This window comes from Hippoglossus stenolepis, chromosome 14 (genome assembly GCF_022539355.2).
Source record: "Hippoglossus stenolepis isolate QCI-W04-F060 chromosome 14, HSTE1.2, whole genome shotgun sequence".
Classification (NCBI taxonomy): domain Eukaryota; kingdom Metazoa; phylum Chordata; class Actinopteri; order Pleuronectiformes; family Pleuronectidae; genus Hippoglossus; species Hippoglossus stenolepis.
This window is the reverse complement of record NC_061496.1, coordinates 8,639,747-8,662,818: the sequence shown is the minus strand read 5'-3', so window position 1 is coordinate 8,662,818 and position 23,072 is coordinate 8,639,747. Positions and strand designations below refer to the sequence as shown.

Genomic DNA, 23,072 nt, shown 5'->3' with positions numbered 1-23,072 from the left:
GCCCGGTGGATGTTTAAGAAGGCAGAGAAATTCAAAATCTTCCCATAATCCACCAGAAAGCCTAAGCCACCCTACTACCCGTTGTGTTCATCAAGCCAAGGTGCCAGTGAATTCTTTTGCTGTTTTAAGCAGCTTACAGAGTTCAGCTGATCCGGTTTAGGCGTCGACAGAGAAAAATATGTAAAAGAGGTCTGAGGAGAGAGCAAAGTGGCTGGGACAGGCTGGTTTCCCCATTTCCCTGATGGCAGTTGAGCACGGAAGGTCTTCTAACACTTCTCCATAGAAAGTACTGTCTCACCTTGTCTAGAAGCCTCCTCTTGTACAAATGATTACAAATGTATTGTTTGAAAGAGGGGAGATAACCCTTGTTTAATAGATGTCTGAGAGTCAGCCGAATTAAATTATTGGCTGGCGTATGTGTCTCTGACTAACCAACCTGCCCGCCTGCACACACCCTGCTCGTACTCTCACTGCATTGGTGCTGCTTTTGCGAGCTTTTCCAGGATTACCAACCCTAGCTTTAAGTGTTTAAGTCATTTCACAAGCACATAAATGAGAAACTTTGTGAATATTTACAGCTTTTCTCTGTAAGATATCAGTGTAAATTGAATATAAAAAAAAAAAAACCTAGACAAAGGGAAGGATTTGAAGTCTAGTAAAAGTGTGACTGATGTTCCTCTGCCATTTTTTGTAATGAAAGGTTGAACAATGATATGATTGGTGGTTGTAAGGCTCTATGTGGCATGGCTTGTTTGATATGTGATGTGATGGAGTGCTGTGCAATGTGGCATGAGACAAGCTGATATTACACAGTTATCTGTGAGCCGGTCTGGGCCGGCTGGATGGTAAGTGGTAAAAAACAGAGAAGAGTGGGATGGAGAGGAAGGAAAGCAAGACTCTTTGACCACTCAGTCATTTTCATTAGTCTCAGCTTCTGACTGACTTGCTCCATATACTTGTATCCACAAGGAATATTCTATTTTTAAAATTAAAAAAGGGACTGTATTCAGAGAACATGAAAGTAGAGAGAATCTTTTTGAGAAGTCATCAAAGGATTTATTGAGCACTCGTATTTTTCTCTCTCTCGCAAGTCAGCCACTTCTTCCTCATATCCTGCATTCCCTGAAATATTTGACCAAAAGTCCAATAATATACAGCTCAAGACTCTTTCCAGGATTCCTACAGGGTGACTAAATATTTGTGATCCAAACAGACGGATTGAATCCAATACTCTCAGTTTATGTATATGTGCTTTTGTGTGTTTGTGTGTGTGTGTGTGTGTGTGTGTGTGTGTGTGTGTGTGTGTGTGTGTGTGTGTGTGTGTGTGTGTGTGTGTGTGTGTGTGTGTGTGTGTGTGTGTGTGTGTGTGTGTGTGTGTGTGTGTGTGTGTGTGTGAGAAAGGTGCAAAGAAAAGAGACCTCAGCGGAGAAAGCTTCTGTAAGGCAGAAAAAAAGTGTGACAATAAATACGCCATCTCGAGAGATGTTGAGGGACATTAGGGGTGTAAACCATCAGGCACAGGATGATCAAGAGACCCAGCAGAAAGAAACAGGCTGTGATATACGTGTGCCCAGGGGCTTAGTCGTCCTATCAGACCTGTTTAGATGACAGCTAATTTAGTCAGAAGCATCTGGTTGGTGTGTGTGTGTGCGATGAAGACAGATGCTTCTATATAGAGCATTAGGGGGTTACTGAATGGTTTGATGAGTATAATAATCTGATTCATATACCATGTCCTTTGTCACCTGATTACAATCCATGGAGATTCAAAACCGAATGGTAGTTGCAGCTTAATCTGCCAAAATCCATCCCATCAGGAGTAATGCCAAACTGTAGATCAGTTAAAAATACTTGAATCATTAAAAATCAATGTGCATCATTGGTGTTCAGTGAGGACACTTTTAGTTTATGGGTAATATCCACCATTCTGTTGTGTTTCACTTCAGTGAGTGAGACTACACAGTCAGAGCTCCAGTCAACATTGACACATATTTTTTTTTTCTCAACATGAAAACCACTTAATCACTCGGACACACAAAATCAATCACCACGTTAATCACCACGTGTGGCTGCAGAGGTGGCATTATCGCTGGTGCTTGGTAAAATGACATCTGTTTATGCCTGGTAAAGTGTGTGAGCGAGAGAGCATGCAGAGTACACTTTCTCAAGTGTGTGTGCTCTAGTACAACATGACATGTCAAGTCCTAACGCTGTCAGGATTGTGCAAGACAACCAAAATGCTACAATACCACCAGAGATTAAGTGTGAGTCACAGCGCAGGATATCCTGTGTGCAGAAAAGCATCGAAATACACCGAACATGGAGGAATCGTAGGCACTTAGAGCCATGCACACTGCAAACATGCCCTCAACCATGATGCTGCATCTCAACCTCTTCACTCACTCTGAGCTTTTCTGGATTAAAAAGTCAGAGAATACCTGCAATGTAAGATATTAACTGTATGAAAGCAATAAGCAGGGGAGAGAAAGACAGAAGGGTGGAGGGAGGAGGATTATCTCTTCCATCGGTCTCTGTCAACTCCTTTCCTTCCTTTTCTGCTGACAGACACATTATCTTATACACTGTGTAGTGCACTTGGTCTCTACTGAACTCAGCAAATTCCCTAAATGCCAGCAGCCTCATTAAGGTCAACAGGAGCATAACGTGTGGGCACACATGAAAGGACATTTTAGTGAACACACGTCTCAGAAAGCTTTGATTTTCATTTCAGTCCAGCCCAGTGAACAACAACGTACAAGAAAGACTGATTTTAACAAACAAAAACATGACGTAACTGTCTGTGAAAGAACGCAGTAACAACCTCAGACATTTCTCTTTCCTCTCTCTCTCTCTCCTTATGCTTCTCCAACAGCAGAGATCAAACCCACTGTGCATCCAACTCACAAAAGCTTTTACATTTAGAGCTACTAAAGGTAGCTCCTTCCTCCTGCAAGACTGCAAGTGATGTGTTTTTATGTTTTAGCCATGGTTGGAATAAACAAAATACGAGATCTGAGCGCACTGAGAAACATCATGCCTGAAGAAACAAAGACACAGCTTGTGCTAAAGAAAGAAACATGTAGCTACAGAAATCAAAATGTCACACTCTCAACTCGTCTTTTTGACTGACCTGAGCGACTTCCCAGCATCATCTCCACATTTCGAGGGAAAGAAAGATTTATTACATGTTGGGACACATTTTCAATCTGTACAGTTGAGCATTGTACAGTTGGGCTGTCATCCCCCTCCTCTATTCTAATAGATGAATAAAGACAAAAGAAGAACAATTGTTAACAATCTATAAATGTAACCGATGGACCTGATGTGTACCATAAGCAGAGGGTACAACAGATGATGACTAGCTCGGGATGGGTCTTTCAGTTTGTTGCTGCCTGCTTGACTTTGGCAGCAAGTACGAAGGCGACCCTCCAAAAAGGGGCTATGAGCAGTTGATGTGAACAGCATAGGTTTACATGTGTGCAGAATTGATGAATCTGGTAGAATAAAGATAATCTCTTTAAGTGCCATCCAAGTAAAATAAATGGTAAACGTAACCAGAAAATGAAATACATAGTTCTAATAAAATACCTAATAAAACTAATAAAATACCAGAGTTACTGCAACCAGACGATCAGGGATTCCATGATATGATCCTGGACCTCTTACACCTCTGGATAAATGTATTTGTATCTCAGTGGAAGATGCCAAAACCAATTTAGTGTGTTGCTCAGACTCGCACAATAACCCGTACTCCCTCCTATGCACATGATATGTGTGCATTTGTACACAGTTGTCATGCAGATGGTGTTTTTTACAGTGCAAAACCTTTGAATGGACATCATTTTGGGACTTTTTTCAATTATCACCTCGCTGTTTGAGGCCTGGGTCTTGGTTTTGAAGCAAAGAATATTGGGCTTATTAGGTTTAGTGTGTTTGTTTGCAGAGCTGCTTACCTTGATGTTGCAGGCCTGCTCCATGAGCCTTCGGGCATTCTCTGCAGCTCTGTAGCGTTTCGGGAGCTGGACTCTGAAGAACTTGAGAGCCCCTTCAAAATCAGCCTGCAGCAGGTCCTCTTTAGACGTCTGGAGCGAGACATGAGGAGGTGGGAGGAGAGGGTAGGTGGTGGAGGCAGACAAAAACAATGGACGCCATTAAGATTGAGACATGAAGAGCACAGAGCAACCTCCAACAGATTGTTGTTCGATTTTTAGATTCAGGAAGAACAGACTGATGAAGCTATTGACTGTTTCATGAAGGTCACACTGATTCGTGTGAGATTCATTTAGTTAAATCACATTTAACCAATAATGTGCAGACAATGATCTGAAAAGAAATCACATATTTTCTCTTATGACAAACAGGACAGAAGAAAGGTCATATTGTAGCTGCGCTGTGTTATTTGCTCTTGAAAGATGAACATTTAGGAGATTTGTCAATTTGAGTCAGACCGAACCAATCCAGTTCATTGTCAAACTACATGATACAATGTTTAGTCAAAAGAATTGTTTTACTTTTCCCCAGATCCACTAAAGCCTTTAAAAACTCACAAACCTGAAATTTAAACTTCTTAAATCTCATTTTTAACTAGAGTGTATGGCTAAATACCTAAAATATAACACATAACAAATCAAAACCATCGACAAACACATTCACTGTCCTGCAGTAGCGTGTACAAGTTGGAGAACAACCTGCTGACAGGAAAGTTACTGTTTTGAAAGAAAACACTACTATGAGGCCGCATTCCAACTACTGCAGCGCAGCTAATCAGTAGCTAATTGCATGAGTCAAAATTGTGCTGGGCCTTAAGGTGAGCATATATCTAATCAATAAGTGTTCAAAACACACCAATACCACCACCTGGTGGTGTACAGATGCAAAGACACTAGGTACTTCAGATAGTGTGAATAAACATTCAGGTTTTTTCCGACAGAGGATAGACGGATGTTGTTTCAAATTGAGATTTGCATTTCAAGAGCTTGTTTTTCTGTTAAAGTTTTCATGCCTTTTTTTAGACAAGAATCTGTATTTATGTAAACAAAAAACAAAACAGAGTGGTCATCTATTGTAAATACAATTTTAGGCCATTTTAGGGTGGATAGAATTTATAAGCTAAAATTTCATAGGATGTTGAGGGTCAGCAATCTAAACATCATCACAACAGTTACAATAAATAGCAAATATGAGATTCACCGAACTGGTGAAACAGAAGCTACTTTATGAGACATTGTGCTTTTTCACCATCCTCTGCCCATGAACCAACAACCACTCCTTTCTAAACTCATTATCCCATGCATGCTAATCCTTTTTTTTTCATCCAGCATCTGTTACCGGCCCCACCACCTGCCTCTCACCGCCAGGAGCTTGGGTACGAAGAGCCGGTGTCCCATCCCGAGAATACCCATCACTTTGCAGAACGAGTCCGCTGAGGCCTCACCGCTCTGTGCACTCTCTTCAGCCTTACCCTCTCCATCCTCCAACGCTCTACCCACTGCAGGATGGGGCAAATGGGGGGTCAGGGCCGGTACAGGGGGAGGAGATGCCGGAGAGGAGGGTGGAGGAGATGGTGGTGGAGTGGGACAGGGCGAGGGAGAGGGGCGGTCCCGCTCCGGGGTCAAGGTGGCAGATGACTCCAGCATGTCGTCCAAATGTTCCAGTGGGTTTCCCAGTTGATGGAGGAAGGGCGGACTGGGAGCGGACAAGTATGTGTGGTCAACTTAAGAGAGCCAAGATTTGTTTTGAGGTCAGTTTGTCCGAGGTGAGTGGCACACCAGACAAGAGAAAAGCAAATAACTACTTATAGGAAAACACAGCAACTCAGCAGGCACAGCCCAGGCCTCCTAGGCATGAAAAGTTAAGACTGATACAGTTCAAGACAGATTTTGGTCAAGACCAAGGCGGTGGCCACTTTAACCACTGTCAGAGCCCAGAGATGGCCATCGGACGCAGCAAAGTAACAGTCATAAAATGATTTGTTGAAGCTGCTTGCGGCATAATGCTGAGTCTTCCAGCTACCTGCCAGAGTCCTTCTGTAATCCAGTCACACTACCCACTTTCATCTTCTTCTGCCAAACTCCCCCAACCAATTCCAATCCAGTATACAGTTGCCTAGCAACAAAGCTGCCCCACACGTGGGCCGCTTCTCCGGCAAACGGCAGCGATGGACAAGTACTGCACCTTTTTTTAAATTATACCTTCGTTGATAGGCTTCAAAGATGGAGAGAAAATCCTCTCAGATTGAGTGGCGTTAACACTCAAGGCTGAGTGCGAGTGAGACAAACACATCAAAGTATGTGATGCGTTTTCTACTCTGTCTCCAAATGGCTAGCCACGCCTGGATTTCAGCTTTCTTTGAAATGTAAAATGCTCTGAAATGACGGTATGAATCCTTTTATCTGAAGAGCCCCTGCCTAAGACTGACTAGACGGTCCCGACAACACAACACAAGCAAAGATGTGCTCTGTTAGCGTGGCTGATTGGCACTTTTCTGCCTTCAGGGAAAGATGATGCACTGCATATTTGCGTTGGTTTCCGGCTGAGTGGATGCTGATGCTATGCATGAATTTGGAACGAGGTAGTCACACTCAATAAAATGTTTTCCATAAGCGCGCTAGTCTCTGTTTCTTTGTTCTTCCTCTTTACTGATATAATCCTACGATCTGAACTCTGTCCAGTTCCAGGCCAGTCAACAGCTCCAGCATGGAGCCTGGCACATCTCCATTAGCAGCAGCGGCCAAGCATCCGGTGTATATCGTTCAGTGGATCTTTTAGATGGTAAGCCAGCTCCTTCAGATGGAAAGTCACTTCTGCCTCTCAACCACACCGGTTTGCATGAGTGTGTGTTCTATCAGGAGTGATGGTCCTGAGGCGAGGCAGAGAAACCACAATGTTTTCCCCTTCCTCTGTTTCTCTCTACCACACTCTGCCTTCCTGTCTTTCTTTACCAGTCTCACTCCCCTTGTGATGCTAACAGCTGGCAGCTAGCAGGGGCGGCTCCGTTGCAGAGGTCTGGGTGGTGGACAGAGGTAGCGTGCTGGAGAAATACAGCCAACAGAGTGGAGGCAGGGGTGTAAGAAGGTAAAGAAGGGAGAGAACGAGAAACTGAGGGAGAGAGGAGGCTCCAGGCAGATATCCGAGGGAGGTAAAGATGAAAAAGATTTTAAAAATAAAAATAAAAACACCAGAAAAAACACAGGAACACTGAGATTTTCTACTCCAGGTTCAGAATGCTAAGGCTATCGCTCATGCTCCTGTTGTGATGTGGATGGCGACTGCCGAGCAGGAGAGGGAGGGTGGTGAACGCAGACGGAGGGAGGGGTGATGAGAGCGGAGAGGAGAGAAGGATGGATGGAGGAGGGAGGAGGGAGGCTCGAGGGAGAATGCCGTCATGCCTGGCCAATGGGAGGCAGGCAGTGGAAGCCCCTTCCACCCTCCTCTCATCCTCATTTGTTCTCCATTCCCGACCATCGTATCCACCACATCTTTCTCTCTCTGACACACAGAATACATTATTACTAAAACACAGAGCAGGAGGGCTTTTTAAAACCAACCATGTATGATTGTTTCGGAGCAGAATGCCTAAGTGCAGCTGCATTACAGTGTAATATATTGATTTAATATTATTACATAAATTAATATATATATGTATTTATTATCATTAATAATATTTTCAAATTTTAATTGACTTTACCAGTTTTAAATGTCTTCCTGTTCTAAGCTATATTGCTGTGGTAATTTAATGTGCAATTGTTTTTAATGGAGGAAAAATAAATATTAGATCAAAATTCAAGTTTGGTAGTTAACCGATGTTTAAGGACTGATTTTAGTGGCAAAACCAAATTTTCTGGAACATACCTAATAAAAATGTTCTCCCCTGATTTACTAACTAACTATTCTTATTCTATCAGCATCTTTAAACTGTACATGTACAACTTTAGTGACTCACAAATATTTTAAAGAAAAGTTGGTTTAATAAATGATCATTGACTAAGTATACATCATCAACTCTTTTAGGGGCCGAGAAAAACACATCAGGTTAAATCCTTTAAAACATAAGATTTCCTTGTCATCAATCCCAGTCATAAATCAAAAAAATGTAATTAATTATTGATGATGCTGAGACGTTTTGTGTGGTGGTTAATCGTTGTCGACTGAGACGTTGACTATGCAAGGCCTTCTTCACTGAGTGTTCTTGAAATTACAGCGTCACTTCCATTCAGACGATCCCTTCAAATGAATGTGTACATTTAACAACGAGTCACGAACATGCAATATGATACAGTCATTGCGAAAACTCATTGATCCATCCCACCACAGACAGATCTCATAACGCAACCACAAGTACGTCGACACCAGTCGGCTCTAATGGCTCAACATTTTTGCCAGATTTCCTTTCTAACATGGAAACTATTGCTTTTTAATGTTACTAAAATCATAATTGGTTTTAAACATAATAACATCAATTGCTAAAAGTGTTTGGTTATTTTATCTCAAGTTTGTGATGATGTCTGTCTATTGATTGTTTCGTATTTATCAAACCAAATTCAAAAAATGTATTTTATTGAAATTTTACATTTTCTGATTCTAAATTATACAATATTAATATAAAAATCTGAGGAAAACTGTACAGAAACTGACTTTTATAGAAAATACTATATAAATTCCTTCAGTCTATAAACTGCAAAAACATAAACATAAAATAATAGTAAAGGAATCAATTGGAAGCTATCAGTTAAATCAAAGTCCATAGAAGAGATCCCCCCACAACACAAAAGCACATAAATGTTATTCTGTTCAGGATCTTATATAAGTATACTGGCAGCTGGTGCGACACACAGCATCACATCCAGCATGATGTTTAGTATAATTAGTTCTTCCACATGACGAAGCTTCTCACTCCCAGATGCAGTTTCTCATGTGTTCACTAGGGGGCGATGAATGCCAACGAACTGACTAACCTCTAACCATGAGACCTCTGCACCAGAGCACCTCCTCTTACTCAACACCTCCTTTGCAGAGTCATTCCTCCCTAAATCATTGCTCTGCACAAATGTCCAATAATGTTAAAAAAAAATGTTCTTAAATGTTGTCTCTGGTGCACACAACAAAAGACAACAGATATATTCAATAATTAATATAATCTCTCCTTTACCGAAGTAAGGTGGATCTAAAACTAAAGAGATGAAAAAGATTTTTGAAACAAGAAGTTCATAGTTAAACCTGCATAAACAGGCAGTTTTAAAAAATAAAATAAATGAAGCACATACTAACCTTGAGCAGGGCCAGGGCTACATTGAAGATGATGTTCAGACCCTGGAAAAGAGAAGAGAATTGGATATGAGCACAGAAACAAGAGCTCTGAGTTCACGTGAATAAGCAGATTTTTAAATGCTGAGAGCCATATCATCACATCAGTTTATGTCAGTGTTCTGGTTTTTGATTACACTCTCACCAAAACCTTAAATTTCTAAAGGTTTGTGCCAAAAATATCACGTGTTTGAAATGAAAGCTTTTCTGCAGCTTAATTTAACACTTCCTACTGTGCTGAGATATTTCCCAGTTGTTTTCATACAGAATCTAGTTTCATAAGGATGGGAAGCTCTGCTGCAGACGCACTTCCTGATCTTCCTGGTTAAAGATGGAGAGACTGGACTCAAATCCAGACATATTGCCTATTAAAGAAACAAGATTGTCAGGGCAATCTGCACGAGAGAGGAAGCAATCACTGTCTCCTGACATTTTTTACTTTTTACACAAAGAAATTAAGCAGAAAAGTTGTCAGCAAAATGGCAGTGATGGAGCAAAGTAAGAGAACATGACAGACTCTATAGAAGTCCATAAAATAACAGAACTTTAATATGTTTGCACTTTTTTTCTTTACAAACCAGAAGATAATCAGTTAATCAAAGTCGCCTATCACAATAACGTTAGCAATAACCCTTAGCAATATTGTAATGTATATCATGGATGATAAGCTTTATAATTTCTTAAGTCCCTAAATGTTGGTTGATTCTGGTTGATTGATAAAACTTATCTTATATAATTACCAATACGAATATTGAAGCTGCAGCACAAGGGTGTATATTTACCAATATATGTCTGTTTATAAGTACAAACAAAGGTACCTCAAAAAATATTAAATGACTGTATTCAGACGTTAAAATAAATATGGACATACGTGCTGTGATGCTGTGTTCGCCCTCCCTCTTTTGTTGATACAATAACAGTGAATTTGACACAAAAAGAAAGCAGATGTAAAGCTGATGTCAGCATTGCATGGGAACACCCGTCTCCTTGGTCTCCGTGACAACCAGTTCACATGGCAACACAGAGCTAAAAATATCTGGACGGCTCTAAAAATAACAGGAGAAAGAGAAGAAGAGGGGGTGGCTCCATACGCCTTTCTTTGTAGGCCTCAAGATGGTGCTACAGGGCTGAGGCACGTTCAAAAGGGGATGCGCGAGAGAAAGAATGATAATCTCAGAGTCGTGTGTCCGAGGAAAGACGGATTCATGGGCGGAAAGAGGGGAAGATACAGAGAGGTAGTATGATGGAGATGGGGAAATATGCAGAGGGATGTGTGATGGCTTGAGACTACGTAAAAAAGACAACAACGTTTCATACATTACAAAAAAAATCTTGGCTAGTGACCTCAAGATATGAAGCAGTTAAGAGAGGTTTAGTTAAAAAGAAAATGAAAAAATTCTGGTGGAACGAAGGGGCAGCATGGGGGTGCAGTGGTTAGCCCCATCACCTCACAGCAAGAAAGTTTGTGGCTTGAATCCTGATTCAACCAGGGTCTTACTGGCCAACATGTTGATTGGGGTAAGGTTAATGGTCGTTTGTATGTATGTATGTATGTATGTCTGTATATCTATATGTATCTGGAATTGGCTCCAGCAACCCTTATAAGTGTATTAGATAATAGTTGGATGGATGGATGGATGGATGGGAGGAAAAATGTTGTCGAGAGGAAAAAATAATGATGAAAATCCAAACTTTTGAGAAGCAGAAAGCAGCGGCTGACTGAGGGAGAATAGGAGCGATTAATAAAGGTGACGAAAGAAAGGATGGTGGAGAGAGAGAGAGCGACAGAACAAAGACAGAAGAGAAAATAAGAGGAGTAAAAAATGATGATGCAAACAAGTAAAGCTGATGATAAAGATGGCGGAGAGAATTAAGACAGGGGGGGGGACAGGAAGGATGCAAGAGATAAGAGTTCTGGTTTAACGAGCAGATTCTCATAATGCGGCTCATTGGTTGAGAAAAACCTGGGAACCTTTTAATTGTTCAGCCTGTGGCCGATAGGCAAACAGAGGGAGGGAGGGAGGGAGGGAGGGAGGGAGGGAGGGAGGGAGGGGAAAAGGTGAGGTAGGAAGGCAGAATGAGAGAAGGATGGAAAAAGAGAGGAAGACAAAGATCTTTATTACTTCACTGTTTTATCTAAAGAAACTTTTCAACTTTAAGATTTAAAACAAATCTGAACACATCTGCATTCTCCAGCTCCAGCTCCAGCTTCAGATTCTTTACCTGCCACCTGATCCAACTCACCAGCAGGTGGCGATCAGTTGAAACCTGTTTCTGTCTTCACCTAAATTCCCAAATTATTTAGCTGCAGATTAGATGATTCGGTCACAAAATTAAAGCTTGGGCATCAATCTGGCAACAATTATATTAAAGTGGTCAGTGTAGTGAATTTCTCTATTTTCTTTAGGTTCTGTATCTTCCCTATTAATGCCAGCATGTTGGAATGTAGTTGTAGGCAAAACAACTGCTTCACATCCCACTGCTTTTCATACAGTTTTACATCTGCGTAAACAACTGACTGTGAAGCATCTAAGAGCATTTTATAAAATGGTTTCTTTTCTCATTTGACTGTTCAAGCTCCACTGTGATCTCAGGGGAATCCATTTTAAAGACAAGGACATCACTGCAAAATATCACAGAATGCGGTAGAAGAAAAAAAATGGATGACTTTTACAATGACAATAGTCACAGAGTACTGTGGAATACCGAGAAGAGGAAGAACTCTTCAGAGGAGCTTCCTGTAAAAATGCCTCAGAGCAAGAAGGAAGCAGTGATAGTGATCAGGTCACCAGATCCTACTGACTTAATTAAATCTGTGATTGTTTCAACCCTAAAAAGCCTGATCAGGGCATCTCTATTGATTACGAAGGGCAGATGGTAGATGGATTAATGCTGATGCTACTTAGTCTAAGGTGCTTTCTACCTTCTAAATACTGATAGCTGGTAAAAGTAAAGTTCAACAAACTGCTATCTCTCCATCCTTCTCTTTCCTTTCATGTCTCTGTCCGCCTGTTGTGATGGCTGGGAACCTCACAACTTCCCTTCCCATGACCCCAACCCTTTACTACCACCTTGTTACTACTTTCATCTTTCCAGAAGTTGACTCTGGACAATGTGAACAGAACCACTCTTCCAGTATTTGCAGAACAATGTGGGGCCGTGAGTCAAATTATACCTCGCAGAGCAGCAGGTCAGTGATGTGGAACACCATGCACAAGGGGAACTTGGCAGTGAAGAGGGTAAGAAACCACTGGGAGGCATACATGTGCGCCTCCAGGTTCAGCTCCTGGAAGTGGGACCACAGGTCTGGAAGCTGTTCCTGTCAGGAGGAGCAGAATCGTGTGAGATAAAACAGCATTTACAACAATACAAGTATGAGGCTCCAGTTGTCATTTCAATTTTAAATTATTTCATTTTTACTCATACTTTATTAAATCATGCCGTCTCAAAGATTATGATCTCTTTCAAGAGTGCAGCAAGAAAAGACACATAAAACAGTTCAAAAATATAGGGGACATTACTTGTACAGCACACATTGTTTAACATCTAGTTTGAAAGCATTTTATTGTACAAAGGATTTTTAAAACTAAAGTTGCAAAGACATTTCAAAATACGAGTTTGCAGAGCTGAGCGGTTTCATTATCTGATGTATATAATGCAAACAGTGTGAGAACCACAGAATTTCATACCGTCAATGTTCTATCATTATATTTTCTTTCATATCTATTAAGAGGAAAATTCTTACTCTCATTATTATCTTTTTCACACTTCATTCCCCTTCTTCACCATTTTTGTTTTTTAGCGTTTATCAACTTTACTTAAGGAGAAAAATACAGCTGTAGAAAAGTGTGCGTCTGCCTCAGTGTCAACACATGTACAGAGAATACAGGATTCAATTAGCCTTGATAGAAATCCACTTTGGCAGCTAACGCTTACCAATGCCACATCACACCTGACTGGATCAGATAGTGAGCTCCCACCTGAGTGCCAATAATTAGCAGTCAATGCTAACATCCTTACAATGATCTCATTAGGCCGATGCTAATTGAGTGCTAACCGAGTTGATCCAGGTGCTGAGAGACGACTGCTAGCTGAGCCAGGACGATTTAACTCAACTCAGTGACTGGATTTAGGCTGTAATACCTGAGTAAGAGATGGGACTGCACACAGACGGACAGAATGCAGTTTATCATATAGAGAGACTGCAGGTTCGGTACATACAGAACATAAATGACTTACTGTTATATTCGATTACTTTTGCCTTGAGGAAAACAGAGTGAATAAAGCCCGTTGAAACCTTTAGAAATGCAATATGAGCTTTACAATTGTGGATATGATTTAACTTAGTTTGTGAGGCTATTTGCTGTCTGCTTGTCTTTTCCTTTTAATGGTGTCCAGTATTGGTTCATTGTACAAACCTTACACTCAGTGAGTAATTAAATGAAACAACCCAGGGGACATTTATTCGGAAAGTAAAAATCAAATCAAATCTCGTGTAAATGAAATTTCCAAGACGGATATCTGGTTATGTCAAGCGAATTTCATGGCATTTACATTTATGACATGGCCGAAAAGTCTGATAAACTTTTTTCATTTTGAAGTGAAATAGTAGTGGAGCCTGAGGCTAAATCATTTAAAATCCCGCCACCAAGTGGAGAGATTAATCGTTTCTTCAGCCGTAGCCAGAGGTGACTAAAAAAAACGTGTGATGAATAAACTGAGAGGATAAACAATCAATGAATACACTGGGACTGAGGTTTGGGCAACAACGATCTCAGGGTCTGAGTTTTTTTGTTAATACAGAATTATAAGAGTACAAAACTAAATTGGTGTCCCTTTAAATAAATAAGAAATAAGTACATTGAAAAGGGACTAAATAATGGGGTAATTTCCTAAATCAGCAGCCTGTCCCACTTGATAACCAGGGTCGTCTTCCTAGCACTACGTTATTGCATTGTATTAATACATTCCATTACATCTCAAATCCGGTAAACACTGCATCACCAACCTGCATTAGCCTCTCCAGCTGGTAGAACTTGCAGTGAAGATCTTCAAAGTTGTTCTTGTAGAGAGCTCTGAGGCCGTATTCATACATGATCTTCACTAACACACAGAAGGCCTGTTCCTCAGGCATCTGAAAGAAAATGACCATATTAACGTATGAATCTTGAACAACAACAAAACGTTTAGAACGTATATCTCGCGCCACCAAAGCAAACTGGGTAACTTTTGTTGAGAGCTCTTCGGGACATTTGGTCGACAAAGACTTCAAGAAAAGAAACAGATTCACTCTTATTATGTGCACGTCAGTTATAGTTATAGCAGAGTCACATTTCATTTACAAAGATTTGGGTAAACTCCACCCATCTGCCCCTTGAAGCAAATGATGTATTTCATTTCTGACATATCTGACGAGCTCTCAATACACGAGGAAAGACAGAGGAAGGTGAGAATGATCTTAGAGGACAGTTAGCAACTGTGTAAAAATATATTTATAAGTGAACATGTCACAGTTTCTGCATGTTTCAGTGTATATGTGGCTCAGATGAATGAAGATAAGAGCCATGAGAGAAAACTTATCACTGTGTGTGTGTGTGTGTGTGTGTGTGTGTGTGTGCATCTGTGAGGCTATATGGATTTATTTCCCCACACACACACAGACACACACACACACACACACACACACACACACACACACACACACACACACACACACACACACACACACACACACACACACACACACACACACACACACACACACACACAGTGAGGTGATATTTAATCAGAGTGACAGTATGTGTTTGGGGCTGAATGGGCTCCTGCAGGTAAAGCTGAACCCCTATTAATATTCCTGACATCTCCTCTACAACCTCTCCCTTCTTCCTCTTCCTCCTCTATAACCTGTCTGCCTCCTCCTCCTCCTCTATTACCTCTCTGTTTTACGGCTCCTCCTAAAATTTACAGCCTCCTTCTCAATAACTTCTACTGTTTTCTTCTACCACCCTCCTCTGATTTCTACGTCCCTCTCTCCGATACACCTCATTATTTGTCTTAAACGTGCTCCTCCGCAGCTCTTCTCTTTCCTTCCCTCCTCACGCCACCTCCTCCTGACCTCTGCCTTCCTCTCCACTCCCCCTCCGTCTTCCTACACTTTAACCTTTGCTGCCCTTGTCGTTTGGACGTCAACCAAACTTCCACCGCCCTCTCTCCTCCACTCGGGAGTCCCGCCTCCATTAGTCAACTCCCCTGTCTCTTCCCCCATCTGTCTTTCAACAGCTCATCAAACAAAAATTCAAGTGTGTTTTATGCAGACAAGTTGCAACACATGCATAAAAAACACTGAACAAAGCACAGAAAAAAGTTCACTTCAACACGTATGTGAGAGGGAGATATGGAGCCCTGTGACTGCCTGTGACCTTGAGAACAAACGTGTGCGAAAGTGAATGAATGCCTCTTCCAACTCTTTGTCCCTCCTCATTTTCTGATATGACCCTGTCTCGTGCTTTCAGCCTTTCCTCCTTTCACATTCTCTCACTCCGTCTATTCATCCAAATCATTCTGCTGTTTTCATTTGAGCGGTCAGCAACTTTCCTTTCAGCCAAAGACATTCTTTCTCTCTGCCTGTCTTGTTCTCTGAGCCTCCGCTGTATCTGTGATATTGTCTTCTGTTCTGTTTTATTACACCTTGTAAGAGCTAACAGACGTGGTTTCTGTAGAGCTAGTCAGGTGAAGGTGCAGCCGCACAATAACGACATATTTTCTTTGTATTGGTGTTGGCCTTGTTGATTTGTTTCATTGTTGTCCTCAGACTGTTTAGTAGAATGTGAACATTCCAGCAGCTTCAGAGAGCTTTTACTTTAAAAACAAGGGAAAAGCACGAGAGGTTATCCAGTAAATGTAAAGGATAAATGTTTAGGTAGAAAGTACAACATAAAAGTAAAAGCGTCCACAAGACGTATTGCCTGGTAATGTTTGATGTTATAGATTGTGATGTATCGATTTGCAATATATTGCAAATTGATATGTTGTTTCTCTCAGCTAAAGTCTGTGTGTGTGTGTGTGTATTGTGTCTGTCTACAATATAGATCTATCAGATGCATTCTGTTGACCAAGAAAAGATGGATGGAGGGATGACATGTTTACTCACATGCAGCAGGAGAACGGCAGCGAGGAACGACTGACCCTGACAATAACCAATTTCCTCGTCATAGACAGAGTAGGCCTGTTAGGAAAAAGGAAAAGGAGACAGGGGAAAAAATTACTTTGGTTATTCTCCCAGCCAGAAATCCTAGACATCAATAAATATTGTTTAAAATGTAGGAGTTGATGCTGTATTCTCGCAACTGCCACTTTCCTCTGTGTGTTCCCTTTCACTTTAACACGATCTCGGAAAAACAAATATAGGAATAATTCACCCTCCCTGGGCCTAAAACAATAAAGAAACACATTCAACATACATACTTTTTTTTATGTTTATATATTTATCCTTTTTGTGTATTTTATTCTCTCCTCTATTTATGCTTGTTTTACTGTTCGATTACTATTCTCATGTTTCCTTCTTATATTCCTGTGTGCAGCTTTTCTTTGTAACTGTCACATAAACTACTAGATATATTTCTCAGAGGATCAACAAAGAATCTGTCTATCTAAACATCTCTATTATCTACATCCTGGAGAGAAGAATTTCATTTGAGAGTGGTGATAAATTAACAATTATGCTTTTTGAACAGAATAATGACTTGTGATGTGATAATGGCTCCACTTACAGCTGAACTAATCTTAAATACACCAGGCGGATCAGAATCAGTCTCTCGAACACTAACAACCACGTAACCAACTATTCAGTGGGTGGTTTGAACACAAGCCGAACACTGGTTGTCTCACACAGGTGCTAATGACCTCAGAAACTATACCATCACCATGGAAGTGTGAATATCTTTCTCTCACTGAATGGATGCTGTGATCCAAAGGCTTGTTTAGTGCCGCTTTGTCGAACTAAGATGTATTAAAGAACAACAGCTAATTTTCATTTCTAAATCCTGAGGTGCTGGAAATTGGCAAAGGCTACTTAGGAGTCAATTTAATTATGTTTTAGGTACACGAATACATAATAGACTGTAAATAAAAATAGATGACAAAACTGCTTCCCAAAAGTGAAGCCAAAGCGTCTCAATCACCCCCTGGTGGCTGGCAGCATTACAGGTCATAAACCCGGCTTCCTCCATGTTAGTGGATGGGACATGGACCAAAGTAAATAGCACACGTCAAACAATTTTTACTCAAACATGGTGTCTGTCATTTTATAGGCAGTTCTTATCAGACTGATGTCTGTTCAAATGTTTATTTTTTTCAGTAAGTTTTGTTTATTGTAACTTTTATTGTGTATATAATCTCTGTATTTCATTAATTTATATTTTTACTTTATTGCCTATTTTATAATATTTCATGCTTTTATGTGTTCTCTTGTCTACCTTGTCTAGTGAATTTCCACAGCGTGGGATCAATAAAGTTTATCTTATCTTATACAATAGAGTACTTATTTAATATATTAATATTTTACTACTGCTTCCTATATTCACAGTCAAACAGTTACCGACATCTGGGGGCAGCACATTTCAGCCACATTCTGATAAAGTGACACCAGTGGATGTGCGATTCCAGTGAAGCAGCTGCGTATTTAATGTCTTGGGGCAGTGGGAGGGGGATGAGTGTCAGCTGACATTTTAACAGCCCGTCATTTTACCTGCTACATAAAGCATTAGTTATGTTTGGGTATGTTGCTAGAATGACTTTCTGTCTAACAGAGGTTATGATAAGAGATCAAGAAGAGCAATAAACTGTTTTTGACTCATCCTGAAATATGACTTTCTTGCGCCCGCATGGTTTGGTAATATTTTCAATACCCACTGGAATTTCAGCTCCATCTTTTGAAAAAACATTTTGGAGACTGTGACAAGTCATCTCATTTTATCTTAAAAGCTTAGTGCCTTGTTGATCTTCCGGCCGTCAGTAGTCTTATCACTCTAATGTGAAGGTTGTCAGAGCATCAGTATACAGATGACATTTCCTCAGAGATCAGATCTCTCTAAAATCAGGGTTTTTCCTTCTTTCAGAGGAATTTCCCTGGGGACTGGGTCCCTCTGTTCTCCCCTATACAGCTAATTATCTGTATCTAATAACATAACACCAATATTTGATGTCCACTTAAAGAAACAGACAATCTGAGGACAAGTGCATAGGCATACAGGAAAAAAAAAAATCACAGTACTGTCCACTGGAAAATCTGGAAAGAGTCGAATGACATGAGTACTATACAGTTGCACTGGATAACAACTCTGTATTACACACAGGCATTTTTTTCAAAAAGACGATGGAGCCTCTTAACCTGCAATAACTGTTTTTTATGACACTAAAGGGGCGAATTATTAACACTGACGTATTATCACCATTCAAGTAGTAAACAGCTACTTATTTGCAGACAGATGGGCCGGACGGATCTGAAACTCACTCTAAAGCTCTGTCATTCTGAAGGGAGCTTCAGATTCAGACAGTATTTCACCGTCACGTAGTGTTAACATTATACTTGATACATTGATATTATAATAATATTGATTATGGTTGCTCACTTTCATGGCACCAACAACATAAAGCATGCGGATCCTTCACCATGGAGACAAGCTGCCACTAACAAACCAAGCTGAGGTTGGGGATGGAAAGACTGATTCAATGATTCGTCAAAGCCTGATTAATGTTGGACAGTAAAGAAACTTAGTCACACCACAACACAAATTGTAGTTAGTAAAGACATGGACTGCTCATACTTTCCAAGCTTTAACTGTCTTTACAGTTTGTAAGAAACCTTGTTGGTTTATTTATTAAAGTCAGAACTAAAACAGCAACCTTCAGATGACGGTTCAGGACCAGCGCTGTCTCCCAACCTTCCGGGCTGCTAATGAGCAATCACAGTGTAAACAGGGATCCAGGGAGGAGGCTTAAATGCCTCAACCATTCAACCTTCACTCTTTGTAACTTGTTTGGAAGCATTTAAAAAATATTTGTTATCATAGTTCCAATACAGTAGGCTAAATAATAATAAATACAAAATATTTGGCCACACTCAGTTTGTCTGAAAATCCCAGTCCTCATTTGTTATGAGCGGTGTTTCCCCACCAGGTCAGCACAAGCAGGTATAAGCACAAACCCATTGAACACAAGAGATTTCCTTTAATAATATTCACTATAACTAGATGGTTGTGTGATGGTGGTGGAGCTAAACAAAACACAATTTTAATTCAACATTTTCAAATATTATGTGGTTTTCAGCCTTTATCCAAAGCAACTCTAAATGACTAAGCTGGTAAAACTTCAATATCTTCCTGACAATCATGCTGACAGGATAATGAGACTTTGATGTATATGTTAACTATAACTATATATATAATACTTTTATTATAAACCCACTATTACATTGGGTTTAAAGATTATTACCCCATTTCCATGCTTGAAAAATGTGTGTGGACGTCCAGGGCTACATTGCTGATCTGTTCAGCTAATTTGAAGCTTGATGTGGAGGTAATGGAGAAGTCTTGTGGAGCTGTCTGGAGTGTAATCTACAAGCTGACATGCTTGATGGAGTGTGGCATTCACACTTCCCCAACTCGGTTTGGAGAAGTGCGTGCTGACAGATGGATGGGGGAGGTCCTGGTGGGTGAAATTTAAATTAGTTAGCCTGTGCGGATAATAGGCTCAGAGGGATAGATTATTACAATCTATAGTTTCTCCTAACCAATAAGTATGTTTTTTACTTTCTGTACAACTTTTCACAAAATGTTTCAGAAGTAAAAATGTGTTATCAGTCATTGATTTGGTGAAAAGTAAAGATGAAGTAAAATAAAAGTTTTCATAACAGCTCATATCATCCAATTCTTATTGGCCAGCCGGTAAATTGTTCGGGCTTTAATTCTGAGGACTACAGGGCAGTGGGAACAATTAATTGATGTTTAACTTTGTTGACATCACAAAGGTTTCAGCTTCTACAGTATAAGGTCTGTAACTGATGCCAGTTTATCTCAATATATGGAAAAGAAATCTCAGGTACCTCAGGCCGACAAAAGAAATGCTGAATGACAGATTGCACTGACTGAAAGAGAGTCTAGGCCACATGTGGAGTCATGGCTTCAGGTCTCTTTTGCAACAGTGACTATTAGTGGGCATCTGTGCTGTCAAAGTGTCCTTGAACACGATAATTAATATCTGAACACTCCAGACAGGTGTTTCATCGACTATATTAAAAAATGTAAACTAGCTGACAGGGATATTGTCTCAGTGGTAAATATGATTTCTGTGTGTGAAGTATTGAATAACAGTACATGTGAAAACATCTACATTTTGACTGTAAATACATTTTCGTCTGAGATCTGTAGCTCTGTCATGTTACATTACTTGTTCAGTTTACAGTAGAAACAGGTACTTGTCTTTATAGGTCAAGGGTCAGGTCAGGCAAACCTTTAGTTTCTGCAGGCATGCTGTTTACACGTATGTGGAAGTCTGATCAGAATGGCGGTCACCAGGCTATAAACTAGTATCCTGAATAACATGTGCATGGAAATACTCAGTGATCACTGGGATACGCAACATTAGCTCGGTTGATGAGGTATGTTAATGCGTTATCATGTTTGCTTTTTTTCCCCAGCTTTGTTTGAATTCAGTTTCCATGGAAATAGAGAAGAGATCTTCTTCATCCAGTTATCTGAGAGTCACAGGTCCTGAATCGCCACAGCAGCTGGGAGAATAATATTCTCCTCCCTCCCTGAAAACCCACTGTTAGTGTTATTCTTGAGTTAGACACTTAGCCCCTGACTGCTCCGGCAGGTCCTCTGAGAGACCAACAGCAGACAGTCTGAGGTTGTACAGGTTAGCTGGAAGTGTGTTCCTGAGTGGAGCATTAACGGAATGAAGCATATTATCACTGAAAAAGAACATGGGGCTCAGGTGACCTTCCCCACAGAATAAAGGTTAGAGAATAAGACTCCAGGCTTATTACTGAGTAAGATATGAAGATGAATATAAACTTTGTCCTGGATCCTCTGTGCCTATAACCCACTCTTGCCTCAAGATCCAACCAACCTTATCAGCAGCAAATCTACATGGATTTGCATACAAATGAAGGCGGGCTCGCCACTGACCTAGTTGGGTCTAAACTGGATGCTAACCCTTCCTGACAGGTTCTCCCTGAGCGCTGACTGGCCATACTACACTTCTGCATCACCAGGAAAAATATAAAAGGAGGAAAAGTTCTACTTCATCAGTCTACAACTACCTTTTATTATGAATATGTCTATTGTACAGTATCTATACGTACAGCTTCCTTTTGAATCCTTTCACTAATTTAGCTTTGTGTGCACACATTTCTGTTCATTACATAACTACTGAGTGAAAACTTTTAGCATCTAATTACTGTTTGCATCAGTTACTTAAATATGTCTCTAATGTTAAAAGTATACATTTTCATTTCACTGCCATGCACTTTGTGTCACATGTTTTATATATATATATTTTTTTTTTTGTATTAAATTATTTTTCCATATTTGAAGAATCTAGTAGCTGATGTTGTGGCAGGTTAGGTACAGGTGCAAATAATCAATACGTGAACATAGAGAAAATGTACAAGAGCTGTGTGTGTGTCACATTTAGTGTATTCTGTTTTTTGTGGGATATACTGGACTTCAGAGCAATGCAAGGTCATCTGTGCATCAAAATCATCTTTGTTGAGTTCAGAGCTGCAGGACAGTGACAGAGATTAAGACTGGCTTTAATACATTACAGTAATGCTGACCTTGGCATTTGCCAGAATAAAATGTACCGTGTGTCCTCTCAGGATGTGAGTCCACTGGGATCCTCACATTATAGCACTTATTTTACTTTTCCATTTTAATGGTGAGGAGGCACTGCTGCTTTGTCTTATTTTGTTACCAAGCTTGTGGCTGATCCACACATGGTCAGCAGAAAGGGCTGTTCATTACTGTACGTTTCTATGTTTTCAATATATCATAGCATTTGACATTATCAAATGCTAAGAATGTGTTATACATGGTATTTAATTTGAAGCCATTTATCAACATGGTTGAATCTTCAAGACAATGAAGACGGCTTTGAATAATCAACTTTACCAGTTCTCTCTAAACTACTTTCTCTCTTAAAAGCAGTCACAGACTTCGTGAGCATCTCTTGATGGTACCATCTCACATTGAATTCTCAGATTCCACTGGAATCGCTGAAACCTCCTTTGTTTCATTTAAATAATATTTCTTTGGCCACACTCAGTTATTATTTACCTACTACCTCTGGGTTAAATTAAAATGATAATCAGCAATGCACTTCACTGTTATGCAGATGACACCAGGGTCTATATATCTACCGAGGCTTCTTTTACTCTCCAGCCCACTTGTCCTGATTATTTACTAGAAATCGTATCCTGACTCTCCTACCATTTTCTTAAACAAGCAATACAATTTAGGTTGTCATCTTGGATAGTACAGTATCTTTCCAAGCACACATTTGAAAGATAGTGTTAACAATGTTGCTCAGTCTGCATACTTCTATCTGTGCAATATTAATTGCCTCTGTCCATCGCGTGCACCTAGCGGCACTCACTGCTATTCTCAATCAAACCATTACTACATCCCCTATTGACTATTGTAACACTGTTCTCTATGGTCTCTACACAAACTCAATTTGGTTTAGAATTCAGCAGCTCGTGTTATTAC

General features: G+C 40.3%; 1 protein-coding gene across 4 annotated transcripts in view; it reads right to left on the bottom strand.

Annotated features, from left to right (window-relative positions):
- The window catches only part of rabgap1l (RAB GTPase activating protein 1-like), a 99,449-nt gene that overhangs the window by 15,578 nt on the left and 60,799 nt on the right, over positions 1-23,072 (bottom strand). For 3 of the 4 annotated variants that reach the window (XM_035177613.2, XM_035177615.2, XM_035177614.2), the window contains exons 15-19: positions 16,454-16,528; positions 14,312-14,437; positions 12,479-12,622; positions 9,268-9,309; positions 3,954-4,082 (exon numbers count right to left, since the gene is read on the bottom strand). In XM_035177613.2, the coding sequence (XP_035033504.1) occupies positions 3,954-4,082; positions 9,268-9,309; positions 12,479-12,622; positions 14,312-14,437; positions 16,454-16,528 (516 nt within the window). Of the gene's footprint in view, positions 1-3,953; positions 4,083-5,351; positions 7,281-9,267; positions 9,310-12,478; positions 12,623-14,311; positions 14,438-16,453; positions 16,529-23,072 lie in introns of those variants that run through there. The other variant, XM_035177616.2, reaches the window with a different exon arrangement.